This window comes from Vombatus ursinus, unplaced genomic scaffold (assembly GCF_900497805.2).
Source record: "Vombatus ursinus unplaced genomic scaffold, bare-nosed wombat genome assembly UNPS02010320.1, whole genome shotgun sequence".
Classification (NCBI taxonomy): domain Eukaryota; kingdom Metazoa; phylum Chordata; class Mammalia; order Diprotodontia; family Vombatidae; genus Vombatus; species Vombatus ursinus.
The window spans coordinates 4,963,005-4,980,466 of NW_020950098.1; the positions used below are offsets into that span (position 1 = coordinate 4,963,005).

The following is a 17,462-nucleotide window of genomic DNA, read 5'->3' on the forward strand; positions in this document are numbered from 1 at the left end:
CAGGAAATCATTTAATCTCTCTAAACCTCAGTCTTTTTCATCTGTAAAGTGGAAATGATAATAGTACTCCCCTCCTAGGGTTGTTATTAGGATCAAATGAGATACCATTTATAATGTGCTCTGCAAACTTTAAGAGCTGTAGAAATGCTAGTTATTATTATAATAATATGCTATTATATATGTACTTACATATAATCATATATCATCTATCATATAATTACATACATAATATAACATATATAATAAAATTATAATAACATGGCATGATCTTATATTTTATTAATATATTATTATAATATAACAATATATTTCACCATGTAGATTTTATCATTATGATATATGACATATCATAGTTAATACCATAATTTTGGTAATATATAATCTATAACATTAAAGTGTTTCAACAGAGAAGGGTACCAGATTTGGTACTTACTGCCCATGTGGCCTCTGGCAGATCACTTAAAGCTCTTAGCACAATGTCTGGCGTATATATCAATCACTACATAAATGTTGAGAATCATCATCATCATCATTATTATTACTTATCAAGGTCTGAGTTTACTCATGTATAGGTATAGGCCAGACCCTAGCAATGTGACCCAAGTCTCACAGAGAATGTAAACTACCTTGAATAAAAGTAAAACAGCAAAAGAAGCTCCAACTACCCCACAGGAACACTTGCACGCGACCCTAGGCCATCCCTGGCTAGGTGCCTTCTTGGTTCTGCTTCTATATAATACCTGACCTGGCCTGATGTTGTGGGGATCCATCACACTATTCTGTCCTTCTGCTACTAAGGATTAGGGCTCATGAATAAACTCCCCAAACAACTCAATTAACTCAACTAGCCCTAATAAACTTACATATATTTACTACCAAGCTGGTCCAGGCCCCTCTTTCTTTGGTATCTCAGTATTCTCTCAGAGTCTGCATCCCTACAATTGTCATATCAAGGCAGAGCAGATCAGACCCCTTACATTTGGCCTTAAAATTGGTGTGGCTGGCAGGAGAGTCTGACCCCTACAAATCTTGTGTCCTTACACCTCACCTATAAAATGATGAACTCTCAAGTAACATTTCACCCCTAAATCAATGCTCCTATGTTGGTTGATAAAAAGAGCTAATGATAAATGAGACTGAAAGAATCCGAGACAGAGGAGATACCTGGTGGAGAAAAGTTTTGGAGGATGTAGGAAGGGAGAAAACCAAGGACACAGGCAGGCGAATTAGCATCGCATCATGGTTGGCCCTTCTATGACTGGAGGAAAGGAGAAGAGAGGGTTATGATCCTGAGAAAGATTTTAGGAATAGGTTATGATGCCAAGAAAGCTCACACCAGATAATCTCAGTCTCAGTGAAATGGAAAACTAAGGCTGTACGGAAGGATACAAACAGGAGTTGAAGGTGGAGAGAAGAGGTCTGCAATAGTCACTGTGGAGAATGGTTGGTGTAGATCAGACTGCTTTGAAAGTAATAAGTTGAATTCATTATATGCCTTTTTAATAAAGCAAGTTACACATAATCAATCTGTGGTTGCACATATAATTATCTTTTCTGTTCTACTTTGCATATAGAAATACTTTTTTTTTTTGGTGTTCAAGAAAAAATAAATTTTAAAAAGCCTAGAAAAAAACAAAGAATGAGATAGGATCCAAGAAGGGCAGGGTAGAAGGATGACTGAGCAACAGTGAAGGCTCAGCTGGGATTATGTATTTTCATGCATTTTTAATAAGTGGAATCAGTTCGGTTTCATTATTTTCTCTGATGATGCTCGGAAACCCTGGGAAATTTTCTCCATCCTCACTCAGCATCTCCCTTGCTCTGGAATATGCCACATATGAGCTCTGAAGATGATAAACATGCAAACTCTGAACAGACAGAGACTCCCAGGAATAAGCCCCATACCAACAGAAAGCCTGAGGGAAAACACCCAGGACACTCAATCCTCCTCCCCTGAGCTGCACCTGGCCTCTGCCCCGCCATTCTCCTCTCGTGGTCTTTCTGCTGTTTAAACAAGGATATGCCAGTCCCATTCTTTTTGTCTGATACTTCAACATACCCTGGCTAACTGCAGCACTGGGCAGAGTAGCTGAGGCAAGCAGCCCCCACCTCACCCAAGCTGTTCTCTGCAGTCCCCAGGGAGGCTCCAACATGTTCCATACCACCTGTGTTCTTTCTCAACCTTTGCGCCCCACTGAGCTCCCCTCCTTCCACACTGTGCAGACAGAATGCCAGGATTGCTGCTAAGAGCAACCTGATATCACAAAGAACAAGTCCAGTTCAGGCTAACTTCATTCCCTTTTCTACTATAGTTATTTGGTTGATATACCAGGGAACTGGCAAAGATAGTATCTGGACTTCAGCAGAATATGTGTCACAGTCTTCTATGATGTCTTGGTACGTAAGATGGAGAAATGTGGCTCCTAGAGCTGGTAGGTGAATTTTCAATGGTTTGGACAACAGTATATCCAAGTAGAATTTAACCTGTCCCTGGGATTAGCTTTGTTAATATGTCTTTCCCCCCACCTAGTTATCTACAAAAAAGAACAGAAGAGGCTTTGTGTGGGAAAATTGGTGAACACTAAGCTCCAGAGGATTTTAGTTGTTACTGAGCAAATAATCATTACCCAGTTTATAGTTGAGCCTTCAGGAATTAAAATTGTGAGGTCTATGGAATGCTCACCATCAGATAGAGTAGGGTTTCCCACAGAGCTTCCAAACACAGTGTGGTTGTTCGTGGGAAGTAAAAAAGCAAGGAAAAGATGAAACCCAAGGGTATTTATTATCTAACTGCAAAGATTGTGCTTTTGTCCGAAAGAGCTTGGCACCTGGGGCTGAGAATCTCTGCCTGAGGAAGTCAGAGGCCTCATAGCAAAGATTCTGAAGGAAGAAGACAGGACAACACAAAGGGAAGTCTTGGCTGGTCCCAGGCAAGGGTTTCAGCCTTTTCTAAAAGAGCTATAGCAGGGAAAAGCCTGTACGCTTTAAGCTAAAATAACATAGCATGGTCTGCCCTTCCCTAATGGAAGAGATGGTCAAGAATTTCAGCTGAGCCAGAAGTTCAAGGCAGCAGAGAAGTATACAGTGAGGTAGCATCCAGTAAGGAAGCACCCAACCAGTGTCTGATAGAAACTCTTGTCCAACAGGACAGCAACCAATGGAGTCATGTCTGAGTAGCATTGAGCAGAAACTACAAAACCACCATGGGGCAGCACAATGTCACTACTATACTATACCTGTGTTCCTTGTGGGTGTGTCCTTCTGCACATGTCCCCTACATAAGTCCATTTTTTCCACTAGGGAAGTATGCCCAGATTTATGGGAGAAATGATTGGTGGGATCTTTTCTTAACATGCTAATTCACTAAATGTATTTGCTTTGAACTATCTATGGTACTCTGGCGGACCATTTAAGTTAAATACATTTAACTTAACTATGAACTATGAACTATGGTTTTATGGAATGCAGTCCCCCATAGTATCTTGAGTCTGGGGGAGCCATTCCTGTCTTCTCCTGGAGGATCCATGAGTTGGGAGTTACTTCTGTTAAATTAGAGGCAGGTACTTTCAAAAGAAGAAATGTAAGCTATCAAGAATCATATTAAATAATGTTTCAAATCATTAATCATAAGAGAAATGTAAATTAAAGCACTCTGAGTTTCACAGAACTATGCTAATCCATGGGATCAGCAAAGATGACAACAGATAAAAATGCAAAAGTGCTAAGGAGCTGTAGGAGTACAGGCAGTCAAATGAACTAATGACAGGGCTGTGAATTGGTGAAACCATTCTGTAAAACAACTTGAAATTATAACAAAAAAATCTCTAAATTGTGCATAATCTTGGACCCAAAAATACTGCTACTAGAAATATGCCCCAAGGAGCACACAGGCACTAGGAAATGTTTCATATATACAAATATATAAATATAAGGGTATATGTATGTGTATGTTGCATACAGGATGTCCCCAAAAATCTTAGTATAGTTTTAAGTTCAAAATGCACTAAGATTCTTGGGAGATTATATACTGTATACATATATATAGTGGTAAGATGTTTTCTCTGTGTGTGTGTGTATGTGTGTGTATGTGTATGTGTAGTAAAGAACTAGAAAAAAAGGTCCTCTTAAATTAGTGAATGACTGAATAAACTGGTGTATGAACATAATAATATGTACTATAAGACATAATGAATACAAAGAATTCATAGAAACTGGGAAAATTTGTATGAATTGATGTAGGTTAAAGTATGCAGAAGAACATATTTTCCACAATGACCCCAAAAATGTAAAGGAAAACATCATTGAAAAGCTTCAAAACTAATCAATGTAGGGATCACTCGTGACTTCAGAGGATTGATGAGGAAGGATACCTTTTGCCACTCAGCACACATTTTCAGACATGGTTAATTTTTCTTAATTATACTTGCTTATTAAAGAAAGTGTTCTACTGGGAAACAGAATGATGGAAATGACAGTCATACAGAGAAAAAAATACCAGGAAAACATTTTTAAAAGAAAAACTATGAATAATAGTTGGAGATTATAAAGCATAATGTGCCAGATAATTAGTTTAATAGCAATTAAAATAAAAATCATGGTAGAGGGCCACTTGTCAATTTCACCTTGTCACAAATATGCCCAATGTTCTTTGTGAATGAAATAAAAATGTGTCACTAGCAAGGGAAAGTAAAAACAAAAAAAGTGGAGGGGGCTGGACAAGATGACCTCTAAGCTCCATTTCAGTTCTAAATCTATGGTCATCTATGACCTCTGTCTATATAACTCTCTATATATGCCATAACTCTCTGGAGGACGATCTCTAAAGGAATGCCACAGTGTTTTGTTCTTGGACCTATACAATTAAACACTGTTATCAGTGACTTAGAGGAAAACTAGATGATAGTTAAAAAACTATTCTAGTTGTAAATCCAAGGATTTTATAGGAAGTGCCAGGGTTATGAGTGAGAGGAGCAAAGAGAGGAGAGCAGAAGAAGTAGAAATAGTCAATGTAGACAACCTTTGCAAGGAGTTTGGCTAAGAATGGGCAGAGAGGTATAGGGCAATAGTTTGAGGAGATACTGAGGTCCAGAGAAGGTTTTTTAAAAATAGGAGAGTTGGACATGTTTGAAGGCAATAAGGAAGGAATCAGTTGATAGGAAGAGGTAGAAGATTGAGAGGGGGGATGATTGAAATGCAATGTGTTGGAGAAGACAGGAGGGAATGAGATCCAGCTCACATGTAGAGACTTTGGCCTTGGCAAAGAGAAGGGCCACCCCTTCATCAGAGACTGAGTAATGGAGGGGAGAGCAGGAGATCATATCATCAGATGAAAGGGGGTGAAGAGAGAGAACAGCAAAGATGGTGGAGAAGCAAAAAGAAGTACAGCCATGCTCTTGCCCACAATTACTACACAAAGATCTTGAAAACATCTCAGACCAAGTCGAATACGAAATTCAAGGGAAAAAAATCACAGGGCATCATTTTGTTTCCAGCCCACATCTATATAGGGAAACAGAGGACTGTGGACAGTGGGGATGAGATCTAGCCAGGAACAGCCTCTCTGAGCCTTCCAGCACAGGGACCAAGCAAGCATCTGCCTGCTTTATTCAGTGAACAAAGGCAAGCAGAGGTCACAGATTGGGCACAGACTAGCCTGACTTCATGCAAAGGGCAGGAACAGAACTGGGAGCTCTACCCAGTGCTCAGTTGGAGATTCTGTGCAGACTGAGGAGGGGACCTGCACCTAGGGGCATTGGTCCAGGGCAAGGAGAAGGCCCTAGGCTGTGTCCTGAGAGAACTGCAAATATAAAGCCTGAAGGGCCCTGACCCCAACCCTAGCCCTGCCACAAAGGCAGAGGGAAGAATAAGGGGGAGGGTAGATTAAGGGAAGGACTCACCCTAAGCAAAACATATTCTAATCATGGAAGAAAGATCACAAAGAGGAGCTCAAAGGAAAGAAAGAATAAGAACCTTTCGTTGGGCTCTGGTTGAGGGAAAGAGAATAGGGGCAGGGGGGCAGAAGCAAATTGTATCTAACTTAGTACAACAGTCACCACCCTTTTCTGCTTTCTAAAGAAAGGGCAGGAAACTCTTCCGCACAGTGACCAACCATCATTCCAGTGGGCTCAGGATGAGCCATTCTACCCACCTGCTGAGATAAAAGTAATAGACAGAGGGTTCAGAGTGAGACCATTCCTCAGACCTGGCACCCCATATCTCCCATCTCCCTCCTCTGCAGCTTTGCACAATGTCTGCCATTCCCAAAATGTACTCTCTTCTCACTTACATCTCTTAGAATTCCTAGGACGGCTCTCCACTACTCATTTCCTTTTCCTTTATCCTCCCAAGGCCTGCCTGCTTTCTATCGCGTGGCCATTGCTTTTTAGCCGGTGTTTACACTAGTAGCTAATAATGATAATCTCAAGCACTTATGTAGCACTTTAATGTTCACAAAGCACTTTATGTTACCTCATTTGATCCTGACCACAACCCTGTGAGGGAAGGTGCCATTTTACAGATGAGGAAACTGAGGCAGGGAGAGTTAAATGACTTGCCTAGTTCCATGCAGCTAGTAAGAGCTTGAAGCAAGATTTGAACTCAGGCTTTCTGATTCCAAATTCAGCCCTCTATCCATTACACCACCTAGCTGCTTTTATCTTCTTCCTGACCCACTTTGATAGAAATTGAGCATTTTTCCTCCTATTGTTCTGTCTCTGAAAAAGGAACGCAGTCATTTTTTAGTTTTCCAAGGCTTTTCAATGCTTGTCATAAGAAAGTAAGAAGTCTCCTTACTGAGCTTCCTATTATCACACCTCCTTTCTTCTGTTCCACTGAGGCCCTATGGGAGAGATAAGATGACAGACAAAGAGCACCCTCTGTTCCAGTCAAACTGACCTGGCCAGCTATTCTCTGGCACGCACATAGCTCTCCTCCTACCTCGATATCTTGGCACAAGTGGTCCCCTTAGGCCAGAAAACACTGTCTCTTCCCCTCACCTTACTTAGTAGAGTTCCTCTGTCCTTCATGGCTCAGCTGTAACTTTTACTGATCCCATTATTAATAGCATTTTCTGCCTCTTAAAATTATATTGAATTACAATTTGCATATGCTTTTTATTTACTTATTTGTATATGAGTTTTATCCCACCACCACCCCCTATGGAAAGTGAGCTGCCTGAGAGCAGGACCTGATTCATTTCAATCTTTGTACTGTACATCCCCAGTGCCTAGTGCAGTGTCTTGCAGATAATAGGTGATTAATAAATACTTGTTGATATATGTCTTGCACATAGTGGGAGCTTAATAAGTGCTGGAACCGAATTGAATACAGATGCTAATGATAGGTTCTTGAGTGTACAAAGGACTGAAACAAGATTCACACACATTTCAGAAGAAAACCAAACTCGGGCTTATCCTGGGAATGCCATCACAGGAAACCGAGAGAGCAAATCTCTGGGGTAAAGAGAAGACAAGAACCTAGAGAGACAGGAACGTAGGAGGACAAGCAGTGAGGACTCACGGCACTGGGACTGAGGGAACGGCAGCAGTGGAAGGAGGAAGAGAAAGGAGATGAACAGGATTTACTCTCCATCCTCCTCCTTGCCACTGAAATCTTGCCTTTACCAGACCTAGCGAAAGGTAAGAAGCACGTATGACACGGGGGCGTGGGAGGGACAGCAGAAGGCAATGGAGCAGAACAGGGAAGGAGAAGGGGAGGAAAATCACAAATGCTGACAGTGTGGAAAGAAGAAAGGTTTCCATGACCTAGGTACGGCTCATCTACCCGAAGGGAGTGGTGGAAGGCTGCTTGTGGGTGAGGAACAGAGTAACAATTAGTAAGAGCCTAATAGATAACTTGTGGGCAGCTAGGTGGCGCCATAGGGCATAGAGTGCTGGGCTTGGAATCGGGAAGCCTCGTCTTTCCGAGTTCAAATGTGGCCTCAGACACTTCCTAGCTGTGTGACCCTGGGCAAGTCACTCAACCCCATTTGCCTCAGTTTCCTCATCTGTAAAAGGAGGTGGAGAAAGAAATCGTAAACCACTCCAGTATCTTTGCCAAGGAAACCTCAAATGGGGTCACAAAGAGTCAGACACAACTGAACAACAAATTGACAAGTTATATAGGGAAGAAAAAAAAATTGAGCCTCCTGACATCAGGATAAGCAGGCTCTTAAAGTGTTGAACTCCCAGTCACTGAAAGCGTTTAAATAACGGCTAGATATTCATCCATAAGAGATGTAGGAGAGAAACATTTTTCCCATTGAGAAAAAGATCGACTAGGTAAGTTCTAGTCTCCTTTCCAGCTTCAAGATTTCATAAAACTATGAAATACATTTTATCTTGGATTCCTTTTATTTGTAGTGCAAACAGATACTAAAATGTTACATGATTAAAGACAAAGTATTCCAACATTTGTCAGTCATTCATTTCATAAATCTGTGCCCTCGTGGTAAATAGTTAATAATGATATTATAATGTGGTAAATTGAATATAAAATTAATGAACTTTATTTTGATTATAAATTCCTATGTACTCTTTGGAAACTAATGAACTAAATAATAAGCAAACAGGAAACTAATTATTTCTGCCTATCTAGATCTTGGCTCAGAATGGACTCCATTTACACCCATCGTCCCCTCCTGTCCATCCCAACCTCACCCCTGCCCTCTTTCCTAGTCACTCAGGTCCCAACCCTGCAACTTTTAATCCTCCTGTCTACTACCTCCCACCACATACTCCCTAAAAATAAGAAAATGCAATATTTATCAAATTTTAAGACTATTTTACATTTCATTGACATAGACTTGCCTTACAAACAATATCTTCTTTGTAGAGATTGACTCCCATGTCATTGGGGACCAATAAAAATATTTTTAGGAAGCTTTTTTTTGGTAGCCACTAAACTAGCAAAATGGACCAACTACAGGAAACAATTATAGCAGCAGTGTTCAGGTAGATGTTTAACAACCAGCTCTCAAAAAAAATTGTACAAAGAACACATTCTTAAGGTGAATCTGCATTATCAGTACTTTATCATTTTCTTAAGTCTAGACAATCAACAAAACAATAAATCAAGTCCTGATCTATATCATTTACCCATTTCCAAGGTGCAAATGCTCACACTGAAAATTTAACAATTGGCTCTTGGGGGCCATTTTGAGCTGTCTTCCACACAGCCCTGAACATCAGGCTCATTCAATTGACTCAGGACATTATAATAACATAAAACAGATTAAGATGAGATTCTAACTGTCTACCTTTAACTTGCTTTTGATACTTCTGTAGTTCTGGGGCCAGGAATCCACTGAAAGGTCCAAGACATCCAACTGCATTGACAATAGCATCCTCATCATCTAGGTCATTCTCTTCATCGCTGTCTCTGTTCCTGGCAAGCCGTCTGTGAGAGTGTTTAAAAAAAAAAAAAGTGGTTGATTTTTTTAAAGAACATGTTCTTAACTGGTTGCCAATTTCCCTGTACAAATCATGCTTACAAATGTGTCTAATTGCTTTGGAAACTACATCAAGCCATCGCAATTTAACTCTGATATTCTCTCTTGAATCTACATGGAAAGTCTATGTGAGAGGGGGTGGTTTCTGATTCTCCATGTGGTGTTATCCCTATAATATTGTCATTAATGAATGTTTCATTAGTAATATTCAATTTAGTTCAACAAAGATTTATTAAGTGCCTACAATATACAAGGCACTGTGTTAGTCACTATGTATATATAGATTAAAAAATCAAAACAGTCCCCCACTTCAAGGAGCTCACATTCTATATAAAGGCAACAGCATCTTCAGTCCTTAAGAAAACACACTTACACTTCCGCTCCCGGGAGCCAAGATGGCGGAATAAGAGGTGAGTTGCTCTTACCCTCCCATAATAACCTCTGAAAACCCAGAAAATTTCACCCAAGGAAAAACCCTGGAACAGCTGAATCAGAAGAAAAATGGAGTGCAGCAGTCCTGTAGCCCAGGTAGCTTGAGGGATTGACGGGAAAAGCCCCCCTTGCCCTGGGGGAAGGGAAGCAGTACAGAATGGGAGGTGTCCCAGCAAGCTAATGGAAGGCCCCACCTCAACATACCAGGAGGAGATCCTGAAACACAGGCGGTGGAGCAGGCAAACACCAACACCTGGACACACCGCACCCCCCCCCCAAGTGCCTCAGTGAGGGCAGGGGGAACCGGTGGAAACCAGCTCAGAAAACCACCAGGTGCCTTGGCATTATATATATTACCAAGAAAACACACTTACCCAGAAACTGAAATGGGTTTGACTGTGGCTGGGAATGGAGTAATGTTGTAGGTGTATTTCTCCCTTAGCTCTGCCAATTGAGGGAAAGGGAACTGGGCCATGGAATAAACAGTCTGAAAAAGAGAATGTTACCTTTAAGTGGCTCTTCATTGGTTCTAATGAGTTCTTGAATCTCTATGGAAGCTTTGCAAGAAGAGACACTTCTCACATGAAGGGTGGGGGAAGAAAACATTTTTGTAGGTAAGTAGTCATTTTCATGTGTCACTTTTCATGGGTAAGTGGTCATTTTTTCATATGAAGTTAGTCATTTTTCATAGGGAAGCAGTCATTTTCATAGATTTAGAGCCTGGAGGTCTGAACTCAACCAGGCCTCAAATTTATATCTCCTGGACTCCCAGTGTTCTTTCCACTACAGTATGCTGATGAAAAACAAGGGTTCACAAAGCCCTCAACAGTGACCAGGCATCCCCACCACACAGAAGGCATCGCTGTGCTTCTGTGACATTTACTGCTTTCTCTAATTTGGGCAAGAGACACAGGGTGGGGCAACTTAAAATAGACATCTAAAGTCAGAGTTTTTGGTAAACATGAAATCTGGTGGATGATCTTGTGATGAGCAAATACAGGGTTTTTGGGTTTTTTTCCCCAAACATGTCACCTTTTCCCAAGGTTGTGAATGAGTTTTGAGGGAAGTTGTTAATTGTTCATTCAAAAGAGAAAAAAGTGTAAGAAATAAAAAAGGTGGAAATCATGAGCTGTTAGTGAAATGTCTAAATATATATTTAAAGAAGTCACTTATGTTTTTCTCCCCAGCCAGAGTACTGAATTCTCCATCACTGAAAGGGTTCAAGTGGGAGCTAGATGAGATTGAAAAATTGAAAAATGTCAATATCTAGTAAAGACAGCCAATGATGTACTTTTTCCATTGGCAGCAATGTATCTATTTCATTAATGACAACCACTAAAACCAATTACCAAAATAAGACAAATTCAGAACCAGTCCTTCAAAAATCCCTGTATTAGCATGGTGTCAAAAGAATATGTTCAAAATTAATGAAGCATATTCAATAGCATTGCTTTCACAGAAAATTTTATTTATACTGATGAATGATCAAAAAGTTTAGTGATCATTATTCTCACCAATCTCAACTTTTAATTGTAATCCTTTTTAATTTCCTTTTTTGAGACCACCACCAATATGCAGTCTATGATGATGCTTCTTCCTTCAGCTTCTCCAGAAATTCATTCAGCAAAGCAATTCAGCCACATTGATCCCAAAGCTAGTCCTTGAAACATCTACCTAACAATAGAAAAATGTCTCTGAGGCTTCAGAAAATCTGTCTGGGCAGTACTAGAATGACACAGACCAATTATAAAACGAGAGGGAGCACAGCATGGTGGAGAGTAGTGGACCCAGAGTCGAGAAAACCTGGGTTCACATCCCACCTCTGACACTTCCTCACTGTGTGACAAAAGATGAGAAGACACAACCTCTCAGAGCTTTAGTTTCTTCATCCATAAAATAGGGATAATAATGCTTCATAGGGTTATCTCACAAATCAGATAATATTCATAATGCACTTTGCAAAAAGTACCATATAAATATCACATATTATGCACTCTTTCCCCTGCCTTAAAGAATCACAGAATTTTATAGTTGCAATGGATCTCAGTGGCCATCTATTCCAAACCGCACACAGAAATATATGTGTGCTACAACGGGGGTCTCTAAATCTGAAGTCTACCAACCCCCTAAGGGGTCCATGGATAGATTTCAGGAAGTCCACGATCTTGGGTGGAAAAAAAATTATATCTTTATTTCAATATAATTGGTTTCCTCTATAATTCCATGTATTTAAAAACATGTCCTTAATAATAATAAATAATTTTAGTAACATTTAATAATAATAAATACATAATCCCATGTTTTTAAACACATTTAACAACATTTTCCTAAGGGTCCATTGGCTTCCCCAGACTGCCAAAGGCATCCATGACCCAAAAAAGGGTAATAACCTTTGCTATACAGTATCTTTAACAAGTTGTCTTTGCTTAAAGATCTCCAAAGAGAAGGAATACACTACCTTCCAAGGAGGAACATTTAACCTTTGTATAATTCTGATTGTTAGGAAGTTTTTCTTTATAGCAAGCTTAAATCTCCCTCTTCACAATTTTCATCAACTGCCCCTAGTTCTGCCCTTTAAGGTCAAACAGAACAAACTAGAAGAACATGGAGGAAAGCTTCCACATGGTAGCCTTTCAAGTACTTTTAAGACAGGTATCATGTTCACTCTTTGTGCAAATCATTTTCAATAAATTCTCATGGAGCATGGACTCAAGATCCTTCCTCATTTTGGTTGTTCCTCTTTGACTTAATCTATGTCAAAGTAAGTGACCTAATTAGAAGTCAAAAAGGATCTCAAGAAAAAGAAGAGGGTTATAATAATATTACCTTAATTTGTATAGTACTTTATTGCTTGCAAAGCATTTCTGCACACGATGTCATTCGATTTTTACAATGGCCTTGTGATAGGGGCAGCTAGGTGGCGCAGTTGATAGAGCAATGGCCCTGGATTCAGAACGACCTGAGTTCAAATCCGATCTCAGACACATAACACTTAATAGCTGTGTGACCCTGGGCCAAGTCACATAACCCCATTGCCTAGCCAAAAAAAAAAAAAAAAAATGCCCTTGTGATGTCATTGGACACATGCATGCCTGGAGGGTAGGGCAAGTCAATATTATAGCTGATCTTTGTTGATGGGGGGGGGGGGACTACAAGTTGTAAGGCAGATGGCAAGAATTAAAACATTGAGGGCTGATATAAAGAGAATGCAAGGGATGTGGTTGTCAAGGACTTGTGTTGTTCTATAATTTAATGCTACAATTCTAGCCAGAAAATAAAACATGGCTACAATACTGTATCTACCAACTCCTTCAGTACATGACTTAACCTTTCTAAACCCAGAGGATACAGGCATTCTCCAGATAACTCTCCCTATTCCTACACAGGACAACTCAAACCAAAGATATCTGACAGACTGAAAAAGGGCCAGCTCTGGGTAGGTTTCCTTTTTAATCAGCTCAGACCTTCTGCCTTCTTTATCACATCTTTTAAACTTTCAAGTTAGTATAAGGGTGGGATTAATTGATTTATCACCCTACCCCACTTAAATAATAAGATGGCCAATCCATAAATATCATTCATAGGCCATAGACTAAGTGTGAAAAGTCTTTGCAAACCATCTAATCAAAGGAAATTATACCAGACAGGAAATCTATTTCAAATGGCTGAAAAATTTCCTCAGACTCACTGGGTTATGAATAAAGCATGAAATTAGGAAGTTTCAGGAAGTGGTGAACCAGAAGAGAGAACAAAGCAGATTCTCAACTGACAATCCTGGGGAGAAGCATACCAATGGGGCTCAAGCCAATGCCATTATAGAATTACCTCTGACTTTCCAGGGGTATCCCCAGAACCTCTTGGTCTTGCTTAGGGACCTGAGACTCAGATTCTCACATAGGAGAATGGGATAAGGATACTCAGAACTTATATGGGCTACATGAGAAAACAAAGTATATGACTGAAATGACCTCATTTTTTCTCACAATAATTATCCCCAAGAAAACGATGAGACACCGAGAAGTTTTAAATGGTTTGCCCATGGACACATCCAGGACCAGAAGCTGGATCTCTTGCTTCCCAACCCAGTATTTTTCCATTATGCCATATGTCTTCTCCAATATGTTGTTTCCTCATTAATTTATTTTATACCTATTGCTTCTGTGGCTTGTGTCATATTATTTACTCTGAATGTTCTCATTTCTTTCATGTTTGTCTAATGCTAAACAGTATCTGTATGGTGTTTAATATTCTTTGGCATAGCCCAACAGCCACAAGGCAGATAGCTTTTGGAAAAAAAATTAAAAACTACTAAATGCTTCCCAATTTGGAAAACATTCTCATTCCCAAAGGTTGTATATTTTATAATAAAAAAGCGATCAAATCCTGGTACTTTGATAACTGTGTCAATTGCTTCCTGTGGAATGGTACTAGGCAGTCAATGTAATGTATTCTAGATTTTACCAATTATCTCAGAGCCAAAGTATCATTGAATCTTGAAGTGGGACAATGTCTCAGAGGCTGCCTAGGCCACTCCCAATGCAGAGATTCCTGCCAAAGCATCACTGATAAATGCCCAGCCTGCCTCTACCTCAACATTTTGATGAAGGGAAGCTCACTACTTTGTAAAGCATCCTGTTCTCTTGTTAGACTACTCTCATTTTTAGGAAGTTTCTTTTTACTGAGCTAAGTTTCTCTCTGTTTTTGGAATTCTGCCCTCTGGGGCCAAAAACAAGTCCAATTCTACTTTCTCACTTTCAGTCTTTCAAATATATGAAGCTGAAATCTGTGTTCCTAGGAATTACCTCTTCCAGACCAAACATCATCGATTCCCTTGACTTGCCTCATATAAATTTGAGACCCCTTCACTATGCTAGGTACCCTCCTCTGGCTGCTCTCTAGCATGTCAATGTCTCTCTAAAATGTGGCACAAAAAATTGTACATAATACTCTTGGTGTGGTGCAAACATCACTTAGTACAGGGTGACAATTCCCTCCCTTAATTAGGACACTATATTTCTACTTGGACTGGACCTCTGATTTCAAGGACAGGAAGTCCCTCTACCAACACAGGCCAACAACTGTTCAACTTAAAAATGTCTTGGGACACTGCAAGGTTGAGCAACTTGCCCAGGTTCATACATTTAGCATGTATCAAAGGCATGACAAACCCAAGTCTTCCTGACTCTGAGGCTGCCTTTCTAGCAACTATACTGAGAAAGTCACTTAAACACTGCTTGCCTCAGTTTCTTCATCTATAAAATGGAGATAATAATAATAGCACCTATCTCCCAAGATGGTTGTGAGGATCAAATGAGTTAATAATTGCAGAGTACTTAGCGCTTTACAAAATAGTACAAAATAGTGTAAAGCACTATGTGCCAGTGCCTGGCACATAGAAAGCACCATATAAATGTTAGCTATTAGTATTATTATTGTTATCATTATTACTATTATCATACCACACTGTCACTCATATATATACAAATGATCAGTAATACAAGCATATTCTACCAAATGAAATTAACTGGTTTCACAAAAATACATTATTATCTCCCAGAGATATCTGAAACTCAACCTGCCCAAATTAGTACTCATTTTTCTCTCTCCCACCCCCACCTACCCTAAAGCTACTCCTCTTCCAAGTTTCCCTATTACCATCAAAGGCACCACCATCCTTGTGATTTGCCAGGTTCTCAGTGTTATCCTGGACTCCTTCCTTTCCCTCATCCCACATGTCTAAGCAGTTGTCCAATTGTGTTGATTCTACCACTACCACATCCTTCCCATCTGATCCCTTCTCATTACACATATAGCCACCACTTCAGAACAGGTTCTCATCCCCTCTCACCTGGACTATTGAAATCATTCCTTAATTGGTCTCCCTGCTTCATTGGTCTTAACTGGTCTCTCACCACACAGCCACCAAAGTGATTTTCCTAAAGCACAAGTCTAGTCATGTTACCCTTCCTCAGCCTTTTAAATAAACTCTAGTGACCACTACCAGGTCTGTATCCAAAAGAAATTTTAAAAAAAAGAAAAGGATCTATATGTACAAACATATTTATAGCAGCTCTTTTAATGGTGGCAAAGAACTGGAAATTGATGGGGCATCCATCAATTGGGGAATGGCTGAACAAGTTATTGTATATGATTGTAATGAAAAACTATTGTGCTATAAGAAATCACGAGTGGGATGCTCTCAGAAAAACCTAGAAAAACATATATGAACTGATGCAAAGTGAAGTGAGTGGAACCAAGAGAACACTGTATACATTCAGAGCAATATTATAGGATGATCAACTGTGAATGACTTAGCTATTCTTAGCAATAAAACGATACAAAGACAATCCTGAAGGACTTCTGATGAAAAATGCTATCCATCTCCAGAGAAAGAACTGATTGAATCTGAATGCAGATCGAAACATACTTTTTCTTTATTTTCTTTATTTTCCTTTTTTTTTTTTTGGTCTGTGTTTTCTTTTACAACATGACTAACATGGAAATGTTTTTCATGACTGCACATGTATAACCTATATCAAATTGTTTGCCTCCTCAATAAGGGGGGAAGGGAAGGGCAGGGAAGGAAAGAATTTGGAACTCAAAAATTTTTTTAAAACAAATGTTAAAAATTGTTTTTACATGTAATTGGGTAAAAATAAAATATTAACTATAAGATAGATAGATAGATAAGACAGATAGACAAACAGACAGACAGACAGACAAATAAACTCCAGTGGCTTACCGTTTGCCTCTAGAAGAAAACATAAACTCGTTTGTTTGGTATCTAGTTGGCCCCAATCTACCTTCCCCCACTCCCCAGTCCAACTGAACTGGCCAACCTACTGTTCCTACCACACAATGCAACTAGAACGATCAAGAAACAGTCCCTAATGGAGGTGGTACATGAGCTAAGTGTTGAATAAAGCCAAGAGCTCTAGAAGATGGAGATAAGGAGGGACTGTGCTCCAGCTATGGGGACAGCCTGTGCAGAGGCATACAAGTGGGAGAGAGAATGCCAACTTGGCAAAATGAGACAGGTTGACTACATTTTAAATTTTTTCAACCAGTTGTGTGTTTCAACCACAACAACCTCTCTATAGACATGGATTTATATCTTTGAAGATTTATTTCTATTTAGGATGCTATTTTTAAAAAAAAAAGGCTCTCTATAAAACACAAAAGAGAAACATCCAATGAAACAAAGCTGGTCTTCTCTCTTCCCCTTCTCTCCTTACTCACCTGCATGAGTTCATTGCTTTCAATCAGATTGTCCTCCAGCATCTCCTGAGTCAGTCTTCCCATGGTACTGTAGAATTCATCCGCTGTTTCACAGCATTCTATCTGTCTGTATTAAAAACAAATTTTTAAGCTCTTTCTGAAGTCCATGCCATGCAATTAAATAAACATTACCAGGATATATACTTCATGCCGTTGTCCTCCATTAAGAGCTAACAAACACAATAATGTACAAAATGAACAAAAATCATGACCTGCAGGTCCACTTGTTCCCCTTTGAAGCACTGTACATTATAAGAACTGACATTTTGACATAAGATTTGTGAAACGCTTTGCAAACCTGGTC

At 39.7% G+C, this 17,462-nt stretch overlaps 1 protein-coding gene across 2 annotated transcripts in view; it reads right to left on the reverse strand.

Moving 5' to 3' along the window:
- Positions 1-17,462, reverse strand: part of TBC1D30 (TBC1 domain family member 30) — a 118,030-nt gene that overhangs the window by 9,852 nt on the left and 90,716 nt on the right. For both annotated transcript variants that reach the window (XM_027854195.1, XM_027854196.1), the window contains exons 9-11: positions 17,120-17,225; positions 10,255-10,367; positions 9,257-9,396 (exon numbers count right to left, since the gene is read on the reverse strand). In XM_027854195.1, the coding sequence (XP_027709996.1) occupies positions 9,257-9,396; positions 10,255-10,367; positions 17,120-17,225 (359 nt within the window). The remainder of the gene's footprint in view (positions 1-9,256; positions 9,397-10,254; positions 10,368-17,119; positions 17,226-17,462) is intronic.